The sequence below is a fragment of the Elephas maximus genome, chromosome 9 (genome assembly GCF_024166365.1).
Source record: "Elephas maximus indicus isolate mEleMax1 chromosome 9, mEleMax1 primary haplotype, whole genome shotgun sequence".
NCBI lineage: Eukaryota > Metazoa > Chordata > Mammalia > Proboscidea > Elephantidae > Elephas > Elephas maximus.
The window spans coordinates 58657593-58684959 of NC_064827.1; the positions used below are offsets into that span (position 1 = coordinate 58657593).

A 27367-nucleotide genomic window follows, 5' to 3' on the forward strand; every position below is an offset into this window, starting at 1 on the left:
CCTATTTTTATTACTGACAATAAATTATTAATAAAATACTCTAGCTTTTTTTTTTTTTTTTTAAGTTATGCTTAATTGTTCCAGGAGTAAGAGTGAAGGCACTCTGAAGCCCAAAATGGGGAAGGAATGTTAAGGAAATCTCCCCTGAAGAGATAACATTTGCACTATCTCCTGAAGGATGTGTAAGAGTTCACTAGGATGGAGAAAAAACATTCTAGACACAGGGAAGAGCAGGGGCAAGGGGCAGAGCTGGAACATGGTCCAGCATTGGTAAGAGCCGAGTAGTCCTGGATGTGGTGAGGAGTGGGGAAGGCCAGAGACCTTGGCCGACCTTGGCACAGGGGACAGGCTTCAAGGTCTGTGTGTGGTCGTGCTCAGACAGTGGGCTTTAGCTTGGGCCAGTGAAGAACCATGGAAAGGTTTTAAGGTAAGAAAGCAATCAGGTCAGATATGCTTTTAGAGCTATCACTTTGGCTGCACAATGTGGAGATTGAGCTGGATGAGGGGCCCCTTAGGAGGCTGTTACAGTTATCCAGGTACACAATGAGGAGGCATGGACCAGGGCAAAGCCAGTGTGGACAGTGATGAACACCAAGCGGCTGCTGAGCTCTGCTCCAACTCCCAGCTCAGCCAGCCAGAATTGTTCCCTAGGGTCTACAGGTGAAGGCTGAATGGCCCATCCTATTTCACCAGTTCACAGACTGATGAACGTCAGAGCAAGAGGGTTCCTTGGACATCAACTCACCAACTATGCCCCAATTCATAGATGAGAGAACCAAAGATTGAGGAGGGGACTTGGCTCAAGAGTGAGAACTAGAGGCAAGAGCTTCTTGCCTCTACCTCAATACTTTTCAAACCATATGTGATAAAGAACAAGCTCTTCCCCCCCTCCCCAATTCATCGCAGGCCAATTCTTTTGTAAAATATAATAAAATTGAATTTCTAGAAAAAGAAAATAACAGACATATAAAATCCAAGGCCATATTTTTTATTAGCTTTAGCAGATATAAAATTGTAGTCATATTGCTAAATACGGTTCTAATTGCTTACTCTACACTTTTTGTCTTTTTCTCACTGGGACCTGTATCAGTGAGCAGACTGGCTCGACCCAACATCACCTTGCTTTCAGAGGTGGAAACATCAGAAACGGGGTAGCATAGGTTTTTCTGTAATTAGGAAAGTAGAAATTCCAGCTACTTCATGCCCCTCTTTCCACTTTCCACTGCTTGAGCCTGGGATGGGTATTGCACAAGCAGAGAACTGCTAAGGAATGAGGTGGAGAGAGAATTGTTACTATGCAATGAAATCAGAATGAACCAGTAAACCATAATCTTGAAATGTGCCTAAATGCACAAGGCCCTAGTCTGCCCTTGCCTAAACATGGTCACCCAACGCTATGACCACAGTAATACACTGCACTAAGAGCCTGTCTTGAGGACCTAGGGAAGCCACCCATGTTCTACAGCATCACTCCCACCATCCTCTCCCTGCCCTCTCCACCTCTACTCACTTGTCATGGACTTACTGCTGGAGCCTGGGGACCTCAAAGGCCCCTCTTTGGTCTCCAGAGTCAGTGTGAGGCCATAGTTTGGGTGGTGCTGGTGCTGGTGGTGGTGGTGGTGGTGGTGATGCCTTCCTTGTGCTTTGGCGGTGAATGGTGTGCCCCCATTCTCCTCGATGCCAAAAGGCAGCCGGTCGGAGCTGCTGAGCACTGGGGAAGGGAGCGGGTAGCTGTGCAGGGTGACAAAGTCAGGATTTAGAAAAGCAAACTGCCCTGAAATAGCTGCGTGTGCTTTTTTTTTGGGGTGGGGGGTGTCAGAATTACTTTATTTTAAATGTGATTTTGTTTACATTTATAAACAGCTTTCCTTGATGAAAAAATTTTTTTCCTTGGCCGGAACTTTGATTCATTAAGTTGTCTTCAGTTCTAAAACAAACATCTGTTACTTCCAAAAAATGTGCTCTGTCCCCAACAGAACGCATGAAAATATAATTTAAAGAACTGCCCCATACAGTTTGCAAGGAGCGCCTGCCTAGTGGATGTGAGCTGCCGACCTTTTGATTAGCAGCCTTAGCTCTTAACTACTACAGCACCAGGGATTCCAGTTCCCAGTTTTCACAGATAAAGTACAATACATTCACTATACACAGTATAACAAAAATTCACATCCTTGCTTAGTAATACTGTTTAGTAATACCGTCACAATAAGTAAATAGAAATTGGAATTTGCTTTATACTTGAAAGAAACTTAATATGCACACAATGACTATTTTATGGTTTAGCTGTTGAACTAGCAATTCAGCATACAGTTTCTTGCACTAGAAGGAGGGAAGCTAAATAATTGTTGGCCTAAAAAATATTGTTTTTGGTCAATTGTAGAAAGAGATGAAATAGCCAGGTCGGGCCTTCTTGTGCACCAACGACTGCTGTTGCTTGTTGTGTCTGGATCGTTCTCTTAAACATACAAGATAACACTATGTATTCAGAACCGAGGCTGCTCTCTAGAGATCTGAGGAAAATTTCTAGAGGGCAGTGTCTTTATAAATTCTTAACGCTTTTAAAAGCATTCTCTAAATGGAAGGATTAAAAAAAAAAAAAAAGATTCATTAACTATCCTGTGACAAAATTATGAAACAAACTAGAAGCTTTAAAGGTACTTTCTCTTCGTCTCCACCAACTCCAACATGAAGAAAGGGCCTGTTAACTTTACTGCTACAGTATCTTTTCATTCCAATTGCTCTTCTCGGTTTTTACCGACGTTGCCCTACGTGAAGTCCACGTGGTCTCCCACCTTCTAACAGATTCCTAACAGGTCTCCCTGCCTCTATTCTCTCCTGCCCATCCTCCACAGAGCAGTGTTCTAGTGACGCATTGGAGCTTGGCACTCCTCCCTCAAGTGCCTTGACCACATCTCCATTATGAGTGGTTCTTCACCACTTTGCAGACAGAAACCCCTCTGGAAATCTGATTAGAACCATGGACTTTCTCTGCAGAAGGCTGCACTGCGAGAGAACATTTCACAACAATTTCAGGCCCTCTACAGTCCCTCTACAGACCCAGATTAAGAGCCCTGGCTTGCAGGATAAAATCCAAATTTCTTCATGTGGTACTCATAGCCCTCCATGATATTGTTCCATCCTCATTTTAGCCTCATCTGCTACACTCCAACTACTTCCCATCCTGGTGGTTCCCCCTCTGCCCGCCCCACCCACCCCGCTCCCTGGAGTCCTTCCTCATTTTTTTTTTTAATATTTATTAACGTTTATTGAGCTTCAAGTGAACGTTTACAAATCAAGTCAGACTGTCACATATAAGTTTATATACACCTTACTCCATACTCCCACTTGCTCTCCCCCTAATGAGTCAGCCCTTCCAGTCTCTCCTTTCGTGACAATTTTGCCAGCTTCCAACTCTCTCTATACTCCCATCCCCCCTCCAGACGGGAGATGCCAACACAGTCTCAAGTGTCCACCTGATATAATTCCTGGAGTCCTTCCTTATCCCTCAATCCAACTGAAATGCCCCTTCCTCCAGGAAGACTTCCAGCCTTTCAGACCCAGATCAAACGTCTCCTTTTCACACCCTCAGGCAGTTAACACCTCTATCTGCCTGTTCTTATAGCCCAGATCTCTACTGTCCATTCCATGGTTCTGCCCTCCAGGAGCTGACACTCAGTGTAGGAAAGATCCAGAGGCTCTGTGATACAGTCAGTTAGAATCCCACTAGAACCGCTAAGGGGGCAGAGAAGAGGATGATAACTAATTCTCCTGGGGAAAGGTGTCATAAGGGAGGGAACATTTGGGGGAGATAGTAAAGTTTTGGTGAATATTCTTAAAACAGAAGCCTCTTTCTTATAGGAAACCCCATTCCTTGGGTTTATATGAGGATGATGTGAGGAACATCCCCTTAGGGCTGAGCCTGAGACTCAAGGCCAGCCAGAGTCCTCCGAGAGTGATGTGTTCTAGGATGTGATCCAATCAGCATTCCCTAAGGTGTGACACATGGAAACTGAGATAAGGGATCTCTCTTCATTTTTTATATTCAGCTGTAAGTAGGGTCCTAGGCACTTTTGCCTTCATCCCTTCCTCCATAAATTAAATATAGTATTATATGATTGTATTGGTATGAAGATGAATATATTAGTATTATATATTAAACCTTTTTTTTTTTTCAACTAAAAGTTCTTTTTTTCTTCTGATTTTAAAAGATATAAAAACATTGTCATGGGCCCTCAAAAGTACTGTGAGTCCAAGAAACTGGACCTATTGTGCCTAATGGACAAATCAGCCCTGGCTGTAAGGATGATATAAGTTGAGGCTACTTGTGACCATCTTCCTAGACACAAAGATTTCATCTCAAAGAATGATGTCAATGCACACACACACACACACACACACACACACACACACACACACAAAAGACAAGCTGAGCAGAGATTGAAGGTAAATGGAGAGAGAAAAAAAAAAATCCTACTGGTATAATTTGAGCCCTTGGTTCCAGCAATGCCTGAAGCTCGTACAACCAGTTAAAAGCCAGTTGCCATAGAGACGATTTCAACTCATGGTGACCCTATATGTTTCAGAGTAGAACTGTGTTCCACAGGTTTTTAATGGCTGTGACCTTTCAGAAGTAGATCACCAAGGCAATCCATCCTCTGGGTGGATTCAAACTGCCAACCTTTTGGTTAGTAGCTGAGCACTCCACTGTTTGCACCACCCAGGGACTCCCGAAACTGGTACTACTACTGACCTTTTCAGTTAGAAAGGCTAATCAATTCTTTGATTGATTGATTAAGGTAATTAGATTTCTCCCATTTGTAACCACATGCTCTAAATCAGAGGAAGTGTATTTTATTACTGTTTTTTTGTGGGTTTTTTTTTTCAGGTGGAAGAAGTAGAAACCCCTATTACAGTCCTAAAGAATAATATGAGCAAAGGAATGGCGGCTGAAAGAGCAGGATAGCTGCAGAAGAGTGAGTGAGGTGGGAAGAGGCTAGGAAGAAAAGCTGCAGCTTGTTATGAAGGGTTATGTGAGCCAAGTCAGCTTGGGGGCAACAACGTGCCACAGAAAGGGTTTAGGAAAGGGCGTGACAAGATTGGAGTTACATTTTAGGAAGTTCATTTTGAGTGCTGTGTGGATGACAGACCGGTAGGAGAGATACTGGAAACAAGAACCATTAGGAGACTGAGGGTGGGGCCTGGACTGGGTGGGGGCGGAGGGTGGGAATAGAGTGGGGTGTGCAGCCCTCTGGGATACTTCTGTAGTAACGTGAGTAGGGCTTACAGGTCTGTCCTTTGGCGGGAGAGGGAAGAGGTATGGAGGAGGCCTCTCAGACATGCAGCACACATTCTGAATGAAACTGCACTGGTTGATCCCACATCACCCCAAGATCTGGAGCTTCTGTCACCCACACTAGCTGCTTCCCAGAGACTCTGCTCATGGATAATCTTACACCGTGTGTGTATGCGTGTGTGTGTGTGTGTGTGTGTGTGTGTGTGTGTGTAAGGATGTTGAAGAAGGTGCAATTTTGGCTTCTAGGGACCATGATTCCATCCTCACTTCTCCAACCTAAAACATAAACAAGCATACCCATTCTCCTCAGGGGCAGTGGAAAGTGCACCAAGTTGGAGTTGAAACATCTGGGTTCTAGTCTTAGTTCTACCTCAAACTTATTATGGAACTTTGGGCAGTCACCCTGGGCCTCAGTTTCCTCATCCGTAACATGAGGCGGGTTAGGCGATCTCTGGGAGTACCTCCAGATCTGAGAAGCATCCTTCCCCCAATTATTTATCAAGTACCCGCTGTTTCAGACACTGTGCCAGCTATTTTACATAAATATCCCATTTTATAGATGTAGAAAATATCCCATTTTATAGACATAGAAACCTATGCTTGGTACACAGTAGGTGCTCCATAATAGTTGATTGACGAAAAAGTGGATGGATGGGTGTATGAATAAACACATCTGCCCAAGGAAGTTGTGGAGCTGGGATTTGACAACAGCTCTGCTGACTCCAAAGCCTATGCTCTTAACCATCATTTTACTCTCTCAAATATTTTGAAAATAGTATCTGTCTCTAAGGAGGTACAGAGACTGAGAGTTCAGAGCAGAGCAAACTCCCTTCTGCCTGGGAGGACTGAGGAGGGCTTCACGAATTAAGGCTAGTCTTCCACCCTGCCCTTCTTCCACACTGCTGCCAGCCCAGCAAAGGTCAGAGTGGGCACTGTAATTGTCTAGACAGGAAGGGGATGAGTCAGAACACACTGGAAGGGAGAGAGAGATAGGATGGGGGTATTGGTTGCATTTGAGAAGGGGAGGACATGGGGACATGGAGGAGTAAAACACTACAAATATTTTAGCCTGGAGGACCAGGCAAATGCCATGTCATGAACAGAACAAAAAGGTGGCGATTGAGGGCCGCTTTGAGGAGAGAAAATTATGATTGAGCTTCAGACGGGTTACACTGAGTGTGAGAATGAACATCCAGAGGAAATGTCCTATAGCAGAAATCTGGTGTCCAATCAGGGCTGGAGGTGGAGTCAGGAAGCTTTCAAAGAGTTTCTTAGGGTTGGTGAAGAAATATGACCTCCCTTGCTAACTCCAGTTGATTCTCACTCTCTGCTTGGAGTGCAAGATTGAGGATTCTGAGGTTATGCTGAGCTCAGGAGGAAAGAGTGCTATGATTGATTAGTAATGTCTGCGACTAACTGAGAAGGAAGCAGTGGTATGTCCTTGTCTTTCCAAGTAAAAGTGAATTTTTTTTTTTTTTTTAATTTCAAGGAACCCAAGAATGAAGAGTTAAACAAGAAAGAAAAATAGATTCAGGGAGTGATAAATTGCATTTAAAACATGCCAAATAAAGTATGCATGTGTGATTTGCATCTTACAGCCACTTAAGACAGAGATTGAGAAAGAGACAAATGGGCAGAGAAATCACCTGAAGCTGGACGCAGGAACCTTGTCGGGGCAAGTGTTTCTAAAAGAGCAAAAGTTCCTAAGCAGGCAGTGGACTCACCTGGGAGCTTTCTCAGCTCATTCAGACTGGACTACCATGAAGATTTTAATTCATGGGTTTTCCCGAGGCTTACAAGAAGTGTATGATTAAGGAAACTACAGGCAATGCCTCACGAATTGCTCCCCACAGAGCTCCAGGAGGTGCCATTTACATGGACTACAATTTTTTTTTTTTTTTTTACAATGTAAAGGTGCCCACTAGAGTTGTGCATCTGCCCCGTTCATGGTTCCTCTGAGAAGGTCAAAGCCCACCCCAGAGGTTCCAGCAGCACCCAACAGCCTATTAAGCCTCAGAGCATTTAGGCTAAGGTTCAGGGGATGAGCACATCTGTGTGAACAATTAACAGAGCCTGAGGCTCATGAGGCTTCTGCCATTCTAGAGATCACAAACCCTGGTTTTCAGAGTGGGCAATGGAGGAGGGCTCTGTAGGCTTCAGCCTCTCTGGTTCCATGAGTTGAGGAGAAATCTGGTGCAGATGAAGGACTATGCTAGGCACTGTAACATTTAATTTTCACATTTATCCTGCAAGGAAGCTGATGATGCCTCACGTTATACTGGGGCTTAGAGAGGGCAACTTATCCTGTTAGTAAATATAAAATGAGAAATGGAACTGGATCGAATTTCTTCTCTTTCCTTTTCTCAGGGGAAGGCACCACCCCCATACTACCTCCAACTCCAGTGAAGTTATACTCCTATTGCGGCCTGTGTCATACGGGACTTTATTGATTGTATTAGGTGTGGGCAGGGCTCTGTAGAACCAGTGAGGTTGGGAACCCCTCCAGCCCTGCCAAATAGTGCACATACTTGCAACCAGAGCCTCTCCCCTCCCTGACCCTGGGACCCTAGCCTGTCAAACACATGGTGCTCAATCAAAGTGTGTTGCATATTGTATAAAGGAGTCCTCTAGAATCCACCTCCAGAACTGTGACCAGAATAGGGCAGGGGGAGGGGGAGGGTCCTGAGCTGGGACAAAGGACTTTTTCTCAAACACAGGCTGGGAATGATGGGGTTTCTCTGATGAACCAATCATACCACTCTACAGCTCAGCCAAGTTCTGGGCAACTTGGGGTTCTGGGAGCAACCCTGGGAATCTAATCCTGGATAAGAAATCAGAGAATTTACAGTGAAGCCTCTCAGACATACCCAGTCTGGTGGTTTTAAGCTCTGGGTGAATATTAAAATTACCCCCATACAGTAGGAAGGTAAAATGGTACAGCTGCTTTGGAGAACAGCCCAGCAGTTCCTCAAAAGGTTAAACATAGAGTTAGCATAGGACCCAGCAATTCCACTCGTAGGTACATACCCAAGAGAAATGAAACCGTATGTCTACACAAATCTTGTACGTGAATACTCCTAGCTGTGCTTTTTATAATAGCCCAAAAGTGGAAACAACCCAAATATCCACCAACTGATGAGCGGATAAGTAAAATGTGGTATTTAGTGGAATGTTATTTGACCATAAAAAGGAATGAAGTACTGGACACATGCTACAACATGGATGAACCTTGGAAACATGGTGCCACACATTGTATGATCCCATTTAAACGAAACGTCCAGAACAGGAGAACACATAGAGACAGAAGGTAGATTAGTGGCTGCCAGAGGCTGGGGGAAGCGACTGCTAATGGGTATGGAGTTTCTTTTAAGATGGACAAAAATGTTCTGAAATTAGATTATAGTGATGGTTGCACAACTTTGCGAGTACACTAAAACACTGAGTTGTACACTTAAAGTTGGTGAATTGCATGGTAATTTATATCTCAATAAAGCTGTTTAAAAAAATCACCAGACGAGATTTGAAAAATATCAATGTCCAGGCCCTAACCCAGACCACTCACCTCATAATCTATCTCTAAATTCAGGGTGCAGCCAGGACTGAAAGCCACTGCCTGAGTGGCTCCTCATTTTGCAGATGGGGAAATGGGGTCCCACCATGGGGACTGAGGCGACCAGGGTCATAAAGCAGGTAACTGACTAAGCCTGGGACATAATTCAGAACTCCTGCCTCTCTGCTCACTACCCCAAATGCTGTCCAGCTGCCACATCTTCCCATCTGCCTCAGGTTCTATTTAAGGCAGCAAATGCACTCATCAGGAAAATCCCAAATCCTTCTCACAACTCCACTGCCCGAGACAGCCTTGTGTACGTCTTTTTTGTAGGAATACTCAGTCACATGTTTTCATGTCCTCCACTGTGCTAAGTGCTAAGTACAGCAGGTGCTCAATTAATACTGGTTGGATTAAAGACAAAATTAAATATCAATGCATTCGATAAATATTTGAGTGCCAACTCTTGTGCCTGAGACTAGTAGGCACAAGGGTAAAAGGACAAATGAGATGCTGTCTCTGCCCTCCAGGAGCTCATGCTAAGTAACAAGGCAGTGTGTTAGGTGTGTTAGGTGCTTTGGTAAGGATAAGCAGGGGGAGGGGTATGCAACCCAGGCTGGGGAGGAGGCAACAGAGAAGGCTTCCTGGGGAAGTGATGCTTGAAGTATGTAAGGCCCTGAAGGATGATAACAAAGAGTGGGCTGGGGGTGGGGCTGTACTGGGCATTCCAGGCAGTGGGTATGGCATGTTCTAAGGCCCGCAGTTGACAACGCACACTAACTGGTGAAGGGACTGCTTAATCCCAGTGTTAGAGTGATTACATACATGAGACTGAGCTTCTTGCTTTTATAATTTTTTCACATTTGGATTATTAACTCATCTGGAATTTATGTCTATTTTGTGAGGTAAAGGTTTAACTTTCTTCTTTTCTTCAATGAAGACCAATTATACCCATTTCACCAAAGAAATAATTCCTCCTTGCCCCACCAACTTGAACTGCCGTCTTCTATAGGAGCCAGTCACTTTTCTATTTTCAGATCCATTCCCTGCTCTTCCTCTGACCTGCCCTGTTTCCAAGGGACTGTGTTTCCCAGGATTCCTGCCCTCTGGCTTCCAAGTAGGTTTGGCCAATGGGAAGTTATTAACAAAAGACTGCAGGGTGGAAAAAGGGGATAAGTCAGGGTATTTCTCTCCCATTTCTTTGTGCTTCAAGTGGTGTTTTCAGTAGCAGCTGTGAGTCCTCTGTGGCTCCAGCTTCCACTGTGGCCCTGGCTCCTTGGTGCTGGAACACCACCTCCTCCCTTGGTCGCTCCAGCTTTAGGGGTGATGAGCAAGTTCTAGTTGTTAATTTCTGGATTGCCTCACTGTCCAATTTAGGTTCTTAGTGCTTTCATTCCTTGTATAACTAATTCCATGAGTGGTTTAAGTTTTCCTGATTGCCCAGGACTGATACATACTATATACCTATGCCTGTATCTGGATTCGTCCTACTTTTATTGATCTACTTAACTACTGCTAAACTAGCACCATATTGTCTTACTTTTGTTTAAACATGTTTTCATAACTGACAGGACAAATCCTATTTCCTTTCCCACATCATAATTTTCATTTTCTTGGATATTATCATGTACTTACTCTTTCAGATTACTTTAGAATTCAAAAATCCCATTGGAATTCTGATTGAGGGCATTAAATATTATGGATTAATTTTGGAGGATGTTTTCATAAGGAACGTAGTATTTCTCTCCATTTATTCAGATCTTAAATGTCCTCCAGTCAGGATTTTAAATTTTTTCACATAGGTATGGAACATACTTTGTTAACTTTATTCTTAGGTATTTTTCAGTCTTGTCACAATTGAAAAAAATGCAATTTCATTAGCTATTACATTTCCCACAATTTTTTACTGCTGGATATATAAAACCACTGACTAAGATATTCCTGCCTCCAGCTACTTTACTGAACTCCTTTATTAGTTGGAATTCACTGGGATTTTAAGAAGATGATCACATGAATTTTGTTTCTTCCTTTGCAATATTTACCCCTTATTTGGTTTTCTTGGTTTATTGCATTGGTTAGCCCTCCAGAATGATACTGAATATTAGCAGTCATCCTTGTATTCTTTCTGAAGTATATAGATTATCTAATATTTCAACATTAAATGTTGGTTTCTGACAAATCTTGTTTATCAGATTACAGACAGTCCTATTCTCAGTTTACTAAGAATGCTGAAAGATTAGCATGACTTATTCTGAGCGAATCCATGCTGTTCCCAAGTGAATCCCACTTCCTTTACTAAGTGCCTAAAAAAAAAAAAAAAAAACCTGTTCTCAAACTTCCCTAGGTATCACTGTCAAGCTTACCAGTCCAATTTTTGGAATTTACTTTTTGAGAAACTGTGTGACATTTCCCTGTCTACTTTTCTGGCATTCCCTCAAGACTCCATGATTTATCACGGGGTACTGATGCTAACTCAGGGCTCACATGTGCAATTTTTCTCAGTATTCTAGGAGGTCATTTTTCTGAGCCTGAAGATTTGAACTAATCATCAAGCAGCAAAATATTCCCTAACTACTCTCTCATCTTAGTCTTCAATTTCTTCTCTTTACCTTCTGCAGTTAGTATATTGACTGGCTTCCTTCCTGAAAAGAGAAAGGTAGAGCAGAAATTGAGTAGCTCTGCCTCTCTGTCCTGTTAACGTTATAGTTATTATCCTCAAGAATGGCTCTTTTATTAAATTGTTCATCTTTCTGCTTGAACCAAAGCACCTACAAAACATTTGTTGTTGTTTTTAGGTGCTGCCGAGTAGGTTCCAACTCACAGAGATCCTATGTACAACAGACCAAAACACTGCTCAGTCCTGTGCCATACTCAATTTCAGCCAATTGTTGCATCTACTTTGTCAATCTATCTTGTTCTTTAAAAGAAAAAAAAAAAGGACTCTATCCTTTGTTTTTGGTCATATGTTCCACCTTCCTGCTCTTAAAAGTACTGTTTTAAGCTGTGGGTTTATATGAGAGGTCCCTGAAAGGCTTCACAGACCAAGTGAAAAATATTTCCTTTTAGATATTTTTTTTTGGACATTTTTTGAAATCTTCATTTTCTAAAAATGAGAATACCTGGAGGAGTAAACCCTGAGTTCAACTCATCTCATAGTAACAGTTCCAACACATCAGAGTCATTTTCTTCCAAGGACCGTGTCACTTCCACATTACTAACCTGGTCCTCCTTGATGATCAGAATCAAGGTTACAACAGCAGAACCTGCAGTGATTCTTTTACCTTTCAAGCAACCAAACTGTCAGCCAGGTAGGCCAAGAAATCAACAAATGCTCTGCTTTTAACTGAATGCCAATGCCTGCACGGCTAAAAAAAAAGTCCCCATAGGTATTGTATCACATCTTTGTGCCAGCTTGAAATTGCTCCCAGGAAAACATAATGGACATCTTCCTCCTAACGTCTTCAGGGTCTTGTCTGGATCACTCACTACACACTTTTCATGTGCTGCCTGTACTCAGAGTTACCATTTTACCTACTCACGCTACTCCCTGGCAGGCTTCCTGAAGGTAGGAGCAGCTTCTACGCAGCCCACACAGTCACATACACAGAGCACACAGGTTCTTGGAATACATTCACAGACTGCTTAGACCATCCAGAGAAGCCTGGTTGCAGAGAACTGGTTCCTGTTAATTTTAGTCTATGTAGGGACAAATCCATATTCCTAATCAGAACTAAAGCATGGGGGGGGATGTTGACAAATATTGCAGTAGAGCATCCCAAGTGATAGGCCTCCGGGGGGTTAGAGGTGGGCTGAGCCATTTATTCTATCAGCTATTAGAGCAAGTGGACAGGATTTGGGGAGCCTGGAGCCTCAAACAGCCTTGTCTGCTTACCCCAGTGTGGTATACAAATATTATCAGTTTCTTCACGTGCCAAGGACAAGAAAAAATTGGGAAGCACTGCCACTAGGCCACATCCAGTCCTTTAGCCTTTACTCTCCTATTGGGACTCTCTTAGTGTAATCCGTTCAAGTACTATGTTTTGAACACAGGGGCACTAATCATGCTAACTACTCACAGATGAAAATAAATAAAAGCTAATTTTTTTGAGTGCCCAGCAATGTGCCATCTGTTAACTCATTTAATCCTCCAACAACCGTTTATGGAACAGTTATTATTATCCCTACTTCACAGATAAGAAAACAGGAACACAGAGGCTAGAAGACTTTCCCAAAGTCACAAGCTAGTTAGTGCCAGAGCTGGGATTTGAACCCAGATAGCCTTACTCTAGATTCCTGCGCTGTCTTGAGTGCTAAATAATATTGCTTTGCCATACAGACGACACAAGCATTTAATAACGTAAAAAGAACTCTGGTTGGCACTTAGCTTTGGCTTTGCTGCCGCTGAACTTTGTGACCTTGGGTAACTCACTCTGCTTACCTGGGTCCTAGACATTACATTTTAAAATAAACATTAAGCCTTTATGTGCCAGGAATTACAGCTCAGTGAAATAATTTGATATCCACCATGTCCAAATGAGAGATGAGAGAAGGTGTATTGACTCATCGTGGTTTCCAAGATCCTGTCACTTACTTCAATTTTAATTTAGTAGAGACTAAACAGACTAAATAATTAGACTAACATATTGCTACATTTTTATTAAATTCAGTGCAAGAACACTGTTTGGCAGTAAGTACAGCATACATTTGGTGAAAAACTACGTTTTCATAATGGGCTTGAGAAGAAAATTGTATCAACATCTTAGAAATGTGATGATACATTACCAATGTTAAGTCAATTAATTAGGGATGATTTCTTACTGTAGTTGTTTTATTTAAAAAAAAAAAAAAGACTAGAGAGAAAAGGTGGCCCTGTATCATTTTTCTCTTGTCTACAAGGGTCAAAATAAAGATTCCTTTATACAGACTAACGATCAGAAGGACACTTCCCCAATTTGTATTTCTTTCAACACATTTCTAAGCAATCAACTTGGAATCGTATATTTCTAGTGTTAGTACAGGTGATGTACTACGAATCCACACTAGGTTAGGTGATCTTTTGTTTAGCTTATCAGCTACCTGGGGCCAGAGAAGGCTTCTTCGATGTGAATTCCCACCGATTACAGTACCTGGCACAGGGTGGAAGCATAGTGAATATTAGTTGAATGGATGCTTCAGGACACTAAATTTTAACTCTCCTTAGGTAATTTAGGCATTCGGCTGCTAACTAAAAGGTCGGCAGTTCAAATCCACCAGCTGCTCCTTGGAAACCCTACGGGACAGTTCTACTCTGTTCTATAGGGTTGCTAAGAGTCGGAATCGACTTGACAGTAATGGGTTTGGTTTTAGGTAATTCAACAAGTGTCTAATCGCTTTGGTCATGAATTCTCCAGTTGTTCCTAACATGACCTTAGTCTCTGCAAAACTGTAAAATATTCCATATCTTAAGGAACGATGGGAACCTTTAAGACTCAGTGGTAGCTGTGTCTCTGCACTGTGTGAGCTAGAGTAGGATGTGTGCCTCCATCTTTGAGTCTGGAACTTTCCTTTGGTGAAATTACTATCAGATGACTCCAATGAATGGCTGTAAGCAGGTAAGCAGGCTTCACATTTTTTATGCCAGAAAAACCCACCTGGTCCTGAAGTGTTCTTGCTAAGTTTTACAACAGCCTTCTCACTCTGTGTGTTTGTGTGTGCGCGTGCACATGCGTGCACGTGTGCCTCTAAGGCACCAAGAAACTGTAAGAAGAGCTCTATAATTTTGTGGTGAAACCTGGGATTTTATCAATTTCAGGATCTGAGTCCAGTGAGTTCATATTTCATGAGTTCATTTTTTTAAAACTGTGCCTTAAGTTTACAAATCCAGTCTCTCATACAAAAACTTATACACACCTTGCTATGTACTCCTAGCTGCTCTCCTCCTAATGAGACAGCACAATCCTTCTCTCCACCCCCATATTCCCCGTGTCCATTCAGCCAGCTTCTGTCCTCCTCTGCCTTCTCATCTCGCCTCCAGACAGGAGCTGCCCACATAGTCTCATGTGTCTACTTGAGCCAAGAAGATCACTCCTCACCAGTATCATTTTCTGTCTTATAGTCCAGTCCAACCCCTGTCTGAAGAGTTGGCTTTGGGAATGGTTTCAGTCTTGGGCTAACAGAAGGTTCAGGGACCATGACGTCTGGGGTCCTTCTAGTTCATGAGTTCATTTTCGCAGAGGCTCATGACTAAGAGTTTATTCAATTTTTCCTGCCTTAGAAAAATAATCAGACACGATTACAGTTGTTTTCTTTTACAGCACTCACATCTAATGAGTCTAACACTGCTTTTCCTTCTTGGTTTCTTACAAAGTCTTTTGGCCTCTCATTTCAGCCCACTCTTTGCCTTAACTGAAGATTCTTTTTTTTTTTTTTTCTGTCAGGTAGGCAACAGGATTAGCAGACTTGCCTCTAACCACTGCTTAAGTGTATCCCCAACAGCATCAACTGGGAGCCCTCAAGAACAGTATGAAAAATAATCATTGTCATGAAAGCTCAGCTGCTAGTATGCAAACGATGGCTAAATTGTTGCTGATGGTTAGTTGCTGTTGAGTTGGTTCCAACTCACGGCAACCTTACGTATAACAGAATGAAACATTGCCCAGTCCTGTGCCATCTCTATGATTGTATGTTTGAGTCCATTGTTGTGCCAGTTCTTTACCATCCTTTGTATTTTGAAAGAGCTAAGGCAAGACTTGGCCATGAGCTGGGAATATTATTTTCCACTCAGCAGACTCTATCCAACTCACCAAATGAATGAATTGAAAATATTATTCATTTCAGAATGAAGTTTGGGTGATATGAATAAAATGCATAATCTGTTAAGGGTAGGTTTTAGACATTCTAATTGCACAAGCTATCTGTGAGCGAGAGCTGGAGCTGAAAACTGAGTGCGTGTTTTGGAGATGATACAGACGAGGTTAATCTATTTTGGTATTCATTAGTACATAAAAATCTCAAATGATCCAGTCTCTGTTCCCCAAATTTTTAGGTTTTTCAGAAGCTTCTATTATAAACATCCCTGCCTAGCCTCCAAGGCCATACACTGGGCCTAATTTTAAGGGCTTGTTTAATTGCCTTTAATTAAACAAGATACAGTGTTCATTACTCAGCCATAGTGTGAGGCTGGTTGAGCAGTTAGCACAGCAACACCTCTTGCTTTTGAGGTCTCAGCTGCAGAATGTGGATGTTTAAACCATTCGCCACCATTCAGGAGGAGATGATTAGGTAGGTTTCTGAGGAGTCCTTATAACATGAGCCTATGGGGATGTTCCTCTAATTATTCTAACCTTTTTTAGCAAATTGCCTAGACTACAGCAGTTTTGGTATTTTAAATTCTGCAGCCTTCTCCAATAAAACTGCCAGTGAGTCCTGTGATACGGCTGGGACTTTGGATCCAATATATTAGAACTTTAATTGTAACTAAAAGCAAATCCATCCTTCCTTGATCAAATGCACAAGCAAAATTCACTGATGTCTGAGAGGGTATTTAAGGTGTCTGAGTGGAAAGTTCTCAATAAATTCCCAAATAGAGAAGACGACATAGATATTACAAATCAACCCTTTTTCCCGGGCTATTTTTATATTGCCCATATTCCTTTTTCAGATCTCCAGGGCTTGGTATCATGATGATTGTTACTTGAACTTCCACCAATAAATCTGCTTTCAAAAAGTGTTGGTTAAACATCAACTTCTCTAAGCCTTCTCTTTCTTCACTATCATAAAAGCTAAGATGACAAGATCATTTTGACTTCATCAGCCTGATCTTCATTAAAGAGCATGACTCACAAACAGGGGTTCCACAAAAAGAGCCACATAAACCAGAGATTCCATCAGCCTGAGACCAGAAGAACTAGATGGTGCCCAGCTACCACCAATGACAGCCCTGACAGGGAACACAACAGAGTCCCTGACAGAGGAGAAAAGGGTGGTGCGGAACTCAAATTCTAATAAAAAGACCAGACTTAATGGTCTGAGACTGGAGGAACCCTAGAAGACATGCTCCCCAGACTGTTAACCCAGAACTAAAATCATTCCTAAAACCAACTTTTCAGACAAAGATTAGACTGTACAACAAGACATAAAATGATACTTGTTAAGAGTGTGCTTCTTAACTCAAGTAGATACATGAGACTAAATGGGCAGCTCCTGTCCGGAGGCAAGATGAGAAGGCAGAAAGGGACAAGAGCTGGTTGAAGGGACCTTGGAAATCAGCAGTGGAAAGGAAGGGTGTGTGACATATTATGGAAACCCTGATGGCGTAGTAGTTAAGTGCTATGGCTGCTAACCAAGAGGTCAGCAGTTTGAATCTACCAGGTGCTCCTTGGAAGCTCTATGGGGCAGTTCTACTCTGTCCTATAGGGTTGCTATGAGTCGGAATCGACTCAACAGCAGTGGGTTTGGTTTCTTTTTAGTTGGTGACATATTATAGGGATAGCAACTAGGATCACATAACAATGTGTGTATACATTTTTGTATGAGAAACTAACTTCAGCTGTAAACTTTCAGTTAAAGCACAATAAAAAAAATTAAAACAAAAAAGAATAGGGATTCCAGATAGTTCAGAGGAAACAAATTACAAACGGCATTCAAAAGGATGAAAGGGTGTACAACCTTGCTCATAGAGAAATGCAGTTAAAACTGAAGTCCCAGTTTTCACACGTCGAACTAACAAAGGTAAAATAAAAAGTTGGCTAAGGCTATGAGCTTGCTTCCTGTGAAGTCACAAAGGCACTGTTGCAATTGTTGGTGTGTGTGTCTGTGAGTGTGTGTGTGTGGGTGGGAGAGGCGTAAACAGGTAGAATATCTTTGGAGGGAAACTTCGTTAGGCGATAGCTAAATTAAATATGCACATACCTTCTGTTGCAGCGATTCTACTTCTTGGAATTTTTCCTACAGATAGATTTTGTTCAAGGGAACAAACAGAACTTACAAAGATAGCAGCAAAGTTGTAATTTTAGAGAATTCAAGCCATTTAAATGTCCATCAATATATGTGCTTGTTTGTATGTGGAAAAGCTCTAGATTGACACACTAGAAATGCTAACAGTGTTTGCCTCTGTGGACAACTAGGGAACTGGGTGGAAAGGAGATGCAATTTTAAGATATTTTTGTTTGAATTTTTACCACTGTCTGTATTACCTATTTAAAAAGCAAAAAAAGCTCAGTGGTTCCTTTGTTGCTTAGTCTTCTAATAGTGAAAATTTTCTCTGTTTTGTGTAAGATGAAATCCTAGACAAATTGTGAATTGAGCACTTTTTTTCAATTGTCAAAACTTCTATGTCTTAATGGTACCAGGCAGAACAAATTCTCAGCAGTCCAACCAATTCCTTGCTCTATGTCAATTTTGCCATCAGCAGGTAGGACAGCACTGTCCATATCCCGCTTGGACAGTTATTCCTAGCACTCTCAAATGGAAATATCATTTCCATTTCTCTTTTTATCTTCTGTCAAAAGATTCCCATGGTGTTTCTGCTCTTAGCTTTTTAGACTCTCAAAAAGATGTGTCTCCACGTATTGCGTTGATACTCTTCCATCTGCTCTTTCCTTTGGAATGAAAACTTAGACCATCTATCTCAACCCACCAACCCATGAGATATACCATTTCTTGAGCTAGACTGAATCTCCTCGTTCTGTTTCTGTCCACATAAACATCTAAGGCCTTACATTTCAAAAAACACTAAGAGTTGCTGGAAGCTCATGTCAAACACTCTGCTAAGCACCTTAGGTACATAATGCCACTTAATTTCCATGACAGTGAGCTAGTTAAATTCCTTTTGGGGATGAGGTAATTGAGGCACAAAGACAAACTGGCCAAAGGTCATAAGAAGGTTGCTGTTAGTTGCCATCCAGTCGATTCCAACTTTGGCAATTCCATGTGTGCAGAGTAGAACTGCACTCAACAAGGTTTTCAAGGCTGTGACCTTTAGGAAGCAGATCACCAGGACTATCTCATAAGTGCCTCTGGATGGGTTTGAACTCTCAGTTAGTAGTCCAGTGCTTAACCATTTGCACTATCCAAGGAGTTGTCACATGGCTAACAAGTGGCAAAGTCGGGGTTCAAACTATGTGGGATTCCAAAGCTTACATATTTCAGTTAATTCGATGAAGTCAAATCAGTACTCTGCATGGCGGACTCTGTAGTTCTTCTTTTATCTGGCGTGCAACACCCTGCCATTTTTCTTCTACAAATTTCCACCTGTTTCTCTACCATGTGCCCTAATCTTAGCACAGGTCTTTACATGAGTTGTGCATGTACCCTACCCGTCAGGGGCTGAAATTCACTAGTCCCGTAGTTCTGGATTGAGGAGCGCAGAACAATCGCACAGAATTTGTTTGACAGATATGGGAAGGTTATGAGGAAATTAAAGCCACATAAAGTATCGCTGGAATTCTAACATTCTTCAGCTTCACCATGAGCCTCAGGAGGTGCAAAACTATGCTGAGGAGACAGACCTAGTTATTTATTATGATGCATCCATCTACTTTATTTACTTTCTAACATTACGCCTACTTAAAAATAATTTTTAAAAAGAGTTGGCCTCTAATGAGAGTTAAAATTGAGCCATTAAAATAAGGACAAACATAACCAGATAAGAAGCTGTGCTTTTCTAACGTGACGTCCTGCCCCTGCCCACCTCAGGCTCTCATGGGGTGCTTGTTAAAATGCCCTCTAAGGTTTCTGCCTGATGACTTCAATGGGGCCTAACAATCTACATTTTAATAAGCTGTCCACGCATTCTAACTCCCTGATTTTCAGGGAAGTGGGCCTATTTGCAGAATTATTAAGGACTTCTTCTTTTGCTGAATGTCAATTTCAAGGTTATTTCACCTTCCAGGTACTCCAAGGGGCTTTATAAATTGTGCCACTTTTCATGTGCAAAAGAACCTTCCTTTAACAGCAGTTTGCTTTTTCTCTATTTATGCCCCTGCCTTTGCATTTGTCCTTTGGCTCCTATAGCAAAATGGCTGAGGCGAATCATCCTAGGCCTATTTAGGGTATTTGCCTGGTACTTTTGGGAGACTCGGTCAGTCAGGGAATTGATTTGGAGCCAAGCTTGAGAAATATTGATCCAAAGAGATCAATAAGGCTGCTCAGGGAGTTCTTTGATGAGTTCCCATTTGAAGACGAGTTAAAAGAAAGTCAAGGGCAACAGAAAGGCTCTAACATTAGTTTTGTCAGGGCAGGAACCAGGAGGCTATGATCACTGACCTGGAAGGATGGTGCAATATTAACAGGCAAGAAAAGCAAGGCGGGACTCCTGCACTGTCCTTATTCTTCTGTCTTCACTTTTATGGTGAACCACATTCAGGGGAATTGGTAGACCAAGGAATGAAACAGGCAAGGGGGTTTGAAGGCCAAGGTCATTGCCTGGAATGATTTCAAGACTTCTGGTCCATATAAATTACTTCAATCTGACGACACTGTCAACTTAGTTAGATATTCTGAGGGATCACGGAAAAATGAATGGACAACACAAGACCTGTATGTACCCAAGTTTCAAAAAGTAAAACAACTAATCCCATTGGTTTTGGATTGATTCTGCTGGCAGATAAAAGTCCAGAAGAAATTATTAGTTTGTGAGCCCTTGGGAAGGAACAGTGGATCAATTCAAATAAGGAGTAGTTAATTAACAAATAATCCCCAGTCTCTGCTCCTTTGCAAACGGGACTGTTGTTGAATGAATGCCGCCTAATCAGGGTTACTAGACTTCTGGTGATGGTGACGGAGGTGGACTAAGTTATCAGACCACTGGTGTATGTGTGGTGGTGGTAGACACAGTTACTAGGAGGCAGGTGCGGGGTGTGGACAGAGATACTAGATGGCAGGTGGTAGAAATGGTGGTGGTAGTGGCGGACAGGGTTACTAGACCATGGGTGGCCATGGTGTGGACAGGGCTACTATATCATGGTACGTGTGAGTGGCTCTCTAGTTAGTAACTGGATTTCAGTGTAAACTGTTCAACATAATCTCGTGGAAATGTGGATACACAGGACCACAAATGGTAGAATGATTAATGGCAAGAGGCAGCGGATCACAGGAGCTGAGAATAGGCTTTGGAGTCAGAATTCTGACTTTACTACTCACCAGTTACATGCCTGTGTATAGGTTGCTTGGCTAAACCCTAAGTCTGAGCTTCCTCATCTGTGAAATGAGGATACTATCTACCTCACAGAGCGGCCAAGGAAGACTGAGTGAAATAACACAAGTAGAGTGCTAAGCACAGCTTTTGGCTATTAACCCGCTGCCATCGAGTAGCTAGCTATATATTACCGTGGACCAGTGTCAACCTACGGGGGTTTTCAAAATCACAGTACTGGACTGTCCTCTTTCCAGCAAAACAGTATACCAATGCTTCAAGTGAGAACACAGTTGACACACTGGATATTCAGGTGACGAAGCTGAATCCAGAGCTAACATGGTGATCAAAGTCCTATTCAAAATATGATGCTCCAGGCTGGAGAAGGTTGTTCAGATATCTTCTGAGCAGCCCAGAGATGATGTAATACTACCTGTTACCTGGTTAGACATTTTCTTGAGAATGAATGTGGAATAATTCATTTGCTGAACAGACATTCACTAAGCACCTGCTGTGTGTCAGGCACTAGGAAACAAAGGTGAATAAGACAATAAACTTATACTTGAGGAGCATACAGGCTACAGGGTGAGATGAGCAAGAAAAAAAAAAATTTTTTTTTTTTTTTTTGCGTTCTAATACAAAGTGGCAAGTGCAACGTCGGTATATATGGACGTGTTAGGGGAACCCAGAGCATAGCATTAACTCAATTGATAAAGGTTGGAGCGATCAGAGTTCCTGGGAAAAGACTGTCTGAGCTGAGGCTCAAGGGATGAGCAAAAGCTAGGTAAAGGGCTGGAAGTGACAGCACTCTAGACAGAGGAAAAGGATTTGCAAAGGGACAGATGAGAATAACGGCAGGATGTGCTATACGCCAGGAGTTATAAGGAGTTTGACATCGTATGATTTTAAACAGGAGGGTGAGAAATGAGGTGAAAAACATGCTAGAGTAATAATATGATAGAAGAATTCCATAGACATGGACTTGGACTTCATCTTACAGGTAAAGGAGAACCCTGGTAGATGTCAAGCATCAGAATGACACAATCAGGTGGTATTTCAGAAAGATCACCCTAGTGACTGTGAGAAGAATGGGCTTGTCAGGAGAGCCTGGCATCAGCACACCTCTCAGCCAAAGAAGAAATACTGCCTTAAGGTCAGTGTTGGTAAGGAGACAGGAAGGTAAATACAAATACTAAAGAGGCAGAGTTGAGAAGACCTGGGAATTGCCTGGATCCGAGTGGCAAAAGGGAGAACAGATGTGGATGATGTATAAATTCTTACCTTGGGTAGAAAAGAGAATTCAGGTGGAAGAAATGTTTATTTTGGTAGAAGATGATTAATTTCATTTTTGACATGTGGAGTTTGAGGTTTATATGGGATATCCAAGTTGAAAGGTCAGTCTAAAAAATCATGGTAGAAGTCTGGGGTAAAGATAATGGTTTTCAAGTCAACAACACTATAAAATCATGACTGGAGAAGACCTATATAGACTTTGTTAAGTGAGAAAAGCAGTGGGCAGAGGAAGGGCCCTTGAAAAACACCAATACTTAATAGGAAGACAGCAGAGAAGGCTGTTACAAAGACTGAAGAAGAAGTCAGAGGGTTAGAGAATGAGATACCACATAGGATAGAGAACTAAGAAGGTGTGGGTGCGTGACCACCACTGTGAAACGCAATAAAGAGAGATCCACTAAGTAAAGGAATGAAAAGTATACATTTCATGTGGCAGTCAGGAGGTCATATATACTGGTTAGACTTCTTGGTGGCAGACAAAAGAATCCATTCAAGTTACTTTAAGCAGAAAGGTATTTATTAGAGGGTAGATAGTGTACATAACCTTCAGGAGGGCCACAGGTACAGCTTTGGATGTCTTTTAGCCAGGAACAGCAGCAGCAGCAGCCAGGAAAAACTCCATTGTCACTTCACTCTGCTTAGTACCTGTAACAGGTACTAGAACCTTCACCAGAGCTGCTCCAGATGAACCAAGTACCTCAGCCACTGTACCTGCAAGAAGAGCCATTCTTCCTAAAGGCAGCCTCATCCTACGAGAATCTTGCTCCACGTCACCTAACTCAATGTTTACCTTCAGACTTTCAAAAGCCAACTCTCCCATTACCTAGATCATGCACAAATGACACTTCTGGGCAGCAGCAAGAATCAATAAAATGAAGATGGAGTCAAAAGAGCAAGAATAATCTTTATTCCTTGGAAACACATCTGTAAACATGTATCAATAAGATTAGAAGATTCAGAACATATTTATTTATACTAGGCAGCACATACACTGAGGATCAAAACAGCTGCTAAAATGGAACACACGTGTAAACAAATATCTTAGGAAGAGTTTGTGAGTGATCAATTCTACTGTGCAAGGTACACAGCTGATTCCCTCCTTCTGAATAGATTTTTTGTGGTAACCAAAAAAGAATCAGATTTTAGCAATAAAATACCTCAAAGAATATCCATACATTTTTTAAAAAGGCTTAAAATGGGCCAAATTATGACATATATAAAATGGCACAAGAATTAACTGATTTCATAAAAAACTAATGGAAAATGTCTCAGGCTCATTTATTAAGAGAAAAAAATGTTTTAGTCATGGCTTGAAAGTGGGGGAAATAAATATTTTGGTACAAATTTTACCCTAAAAGCCAATATATTGATTTCTAGTTCTACAAAGAAGACTGGGGTGACACCTACCCTATCCCCTTCTACAGAATCCTTTGGCACAACTTCAGTAAAATCATATCTGCTTTAATTTGAGTCATAAATGCTTCTCAGATTACATGTTGCTTTTTAAAAGAGTAAAATCTAGGGTAAAAACCAACCCCCAAATTCTACAAATTCTGACAATGTGTATTCACAATTAAGTTCTCTAAAATCATGCAAGTTAGCAACACCAATCATCAGGACGTAAAAAATTATTCTTGTACTGGAGCAGCAAATTCTATCAAAACAAATGCAACGCAGTTTATGATTAGTATAATCACTAAAACTGAAAGTGGCTAAAAGGCTTTAAGATACGAAATTCAAAGTCTCCGTGTATTTAAATAACAACCTAATAAGTTATGTATCTTATACAGACCTCTCTCAGAGAAGAGGATAATGTAGTTTCCTTATGAGAAATTTAGATCAAATGTTATGTCCTCGGCCTAAAAAAATTAAATTTTAATAAAATCACAGAATTTTAGACTTGGAAAGGAGCTGGGAAATCATTTAGTCCATCCATTCTTCTTAAATGGGGGAAAATTGTTTAGGCTAACAAACGGGAAATGAGTTGCCCAAGGTCGCATAATGGCGGAGGCTGGACCCCAGCAATCTTGATCCCCATGACACACTATATGCTCAGCTATCTTCCCAAGCTTTTCTGCTTTCATTTGGTCCCATTAATTAAATAACAAAGAAATATCAGGTACATAGCAATATAATAAACATAGACAGTTACTCCAATCTTAAAATCAGAACATCACAATGATTCCTGAGTCTTTAACTACCTTCATTGTATTCAGAATGCAGCCAACAGTAAATCAGGACTAGCTATCATAATAGTTATTTTCAAATATTTACACGGACACCGAAACCACCTCTCAGGCTCTTTTACGAACACAACCATGCGATGCCAAGACACTTTTCATGGAACGTAATGGAACAGTGATGGTGAATGGAATTGAGATGCTTCAGTCTCTCAAAGTGCAGTCATGAGTTTATCTCGACACATCACACTTTGCATCCCTCCTAAGTTCTTCTGGTTCTGGTCGTGGACATAATCAAAATGGCTGCCATCTCCACTGGCCGGCGCTTTCCAATGCGACCTGTCATCCTGAAAGGATGGCCTGTTTTGTTTGCAGAGTGAATGGTTAGTGGGCGAATGGAAGAAAATCCAGAAATGTGAGTGAAACAACATAAACCCAAACAAACCACACCCGTTGCTGTTGGGTCAATTCCAACTCATAGCAACCCTATAGGACAGAGTAGAGCTGCCCCGAAAGGTTTCCAAGGAGCAGCTGGTGGATTCAAACAGCTGACCTTTTGGTTAGCAGCCAAGCTCTTAACCACTGCACCACCAGGGCTCTAAAACAGCATAAGCACACAGGAAATGGGCAGGGAAAACTATGAACAGTGTGAATGGTGAAGACTTACAAACGGAAATGAATGGATTTTTGACTTTAGCGTTTTAAAAATTCTGATGCAGATCATATATCAATTTCCAAGTGGAGAAAAACTGTCTATGGTTGTGTCATCATTTCTCAAAGGGTGTCTTACAGAGTCAAACCAGTCTGGGGAAAGCTAGGTGAAAATTAAAAAGGTTTCTTTATTGCAGGACTTCTCAGGGCTTTTTTCATGCTAATGTGCACTGTGGCTACTTTACATAACAACTGCCAAAAGTGTTGGGTTGATGAATTCCCTTTTCATGGGGTATCTTAGGCAATGCTTCTCAAACTTCCAGCTCTGGAAAACAGTTGCTGTTGAATCGACCCTGACACATGGTGACCCCACATGTGTCAGAGTAGAACTGTGCTCTACAGGGTTTTCAATTGCTGACTTTTTGAAAGTAGATCGCCAGGCCTTTCTTCCAAGGTGCCTCTGCGTGGACCAGAACCGCCAACCTTTCAGTTATCAGTTAAGCGCATTTACTGCTTGCACCACCCAGGGACTCCTCAAGCCCTTGGAGGGCTTGTTAAAATATAAAATGCTGGGTCCCGCCCTCAGAGGTTCTGATCCAGTGAGTCTGGAGTGGGGCCAAGGCTTTGCGTTTCTAACCAACTTGGTGATGCTGATGCTGCCAGCCAGCAGAGCCACCACAGAGGAGCACTGATCTGAGAGCTTTCCTCAGAGTCCCCTTTGTGAAATGCTGGGCTAGGTCGTGCCCTAGAAGGAAACTGATGCGCTATAATAGGCAATGACAAGGGAGACATTTTGTAAAAATGATGTTAATAAAAATATTATTTCTATACATCTCTTCCACTTCTCATGTCTGACAATAAACTGCTTTTGAAATACAGAAGCATTTAGAATTATTACTCCACCAATTTATCTTGCTTTAAAAAGTTACATGAAAATCAAGTATTTATGAAACAGTTGTACTATTTTCTTAAAGTATCCTCAACAAACTTGATAAGAACGATCAAGAACTCATTTCTCTCATTTGCCTTGCTCTAAATGGACTTAATTCCACCAACTCCATTCTCCATACCTTTTTAAGGAGCAAGACAAGCAACTTCACCAAGAAATAATGCAAACTGAATTAACCAACTATGTTTCTACAATCGTTTTCACACATAAATATCAATTAAGATGGATCTAAAAATCGCATTTTAAAAGGAACTTCAACCTTCACAAAACTAGCATTTGAAAACTCTCAAGCCCAACTATAAACGCAGTATCACAGTCTTCAGTTACTTCTGAGGGATTGTAGTTAGGTGAGGGCCAGGGGTTGGCAAACTACAGCCCAAGGGGCCAAATCCTGCCCACCAGCTGTTTTTGTAAATAAATTTTATTGAAGCACAGCCATAAGCATTCATTTAGGTATTTTCTATGGCTGCTTTTAAGCTACAACAACAGCACTGAGTAGTTGCAACAGTGACCAAATGACTCTCAAAGCCTCAAACATTGACTCTCTGGCCCTGTACAGAAAATATTTGCCAAGTCCTGGTTAGGGAGAAAAATCTACCACCACGGAAAGCAAACTCCAACCCATACCCTTGGAAAAAACAAAAATCATTTCAAAAAACACACTTCTACCACCACTAACACAAAAATACTCAAACTTTCATCAAACTTTTAGTAAATGAATTCTAAGGACAGGAAAACTACTTAGAAACTACTACATTTCTAACTTCTAATCCAAAAATGTCAAAGGTTAGAATTATTTTTAAAAATCAATTCATTTTAGTTTCACAAAGTATAACTTGAGTAAATCCAGACTCATCATTGGCTTCCTCTCCTCTGCAAATGAATCTCTACTATGACAATGTACCTGTTAAAGACTGGTTTCTGATGCAGAATTTCAAGTAGAATTTGAACTTCCCAGAGAAGCAGAAATTTCAAAAGCACTTAAAGGCTTAAGCACTTACCTTACATTTGGAGAGTGAGGGTGCCACCGAGGCTGGCTGGGGTGGATAGCAGGATGATACTGAGGCTAGAAATAAAATTTCACACTTGATTATTCAATTGCCTTTTTATTTCAACCGTCTTCGTTTACTTTTTCTTTTACTGGCAGTCACCTGAGGGGCTGAGGGAACTGTGAATAGAAAAGCTATATAACTAAACGCGGGCTGGTGGGGCAAACATTTCCCAAGGCAGTCATGTTTCCCCCACTGATAAAGGCTGGGAACACAGCACCTGGCTCTGAAAGTGCCATCTACGCAGGTAAAGGTAGCCTTTCCTGTGAAGGGGTTGGGGAGCTACCCTT

General features: G+C 41.7%; 1 protein-coding gene across 5 annotated transcripts in view; it reads right to left on the bottom strand.

The window, feature by feature from the left end:
• EPB41L4B (erythrocyte membrane protein band 4.1 like 4B) overlaps window positions 1-27367 on the bottom strand; it is a 163691-nt gene that overhangs the window by 41294 nt on the left and 95030 nt on the right. For 4 of the 5 annotated variants that reach the window (XM_049896284.1, XM_049896282.1, XM_049896280.1 and 1 more), the window contains exons 15-16: window positions 27030-27094; window positions 1511-1731 (exon numbers count right to left, since the gene is read on the bottom strand). In XM_049896284.1, coding sequence (XP_049752241.1) covers window positions 1511-1731; window positions 27030-27094 — 286 coding nt within the window. Of the gene's footprint in view, window positions 1-1510; window positions 1732-22645; window positions 24789-27029; window positions 27095-27367 lie in introns of those variants that run through there. The other variant, XM_049896283.1, reaches the window with a different exon arrangement.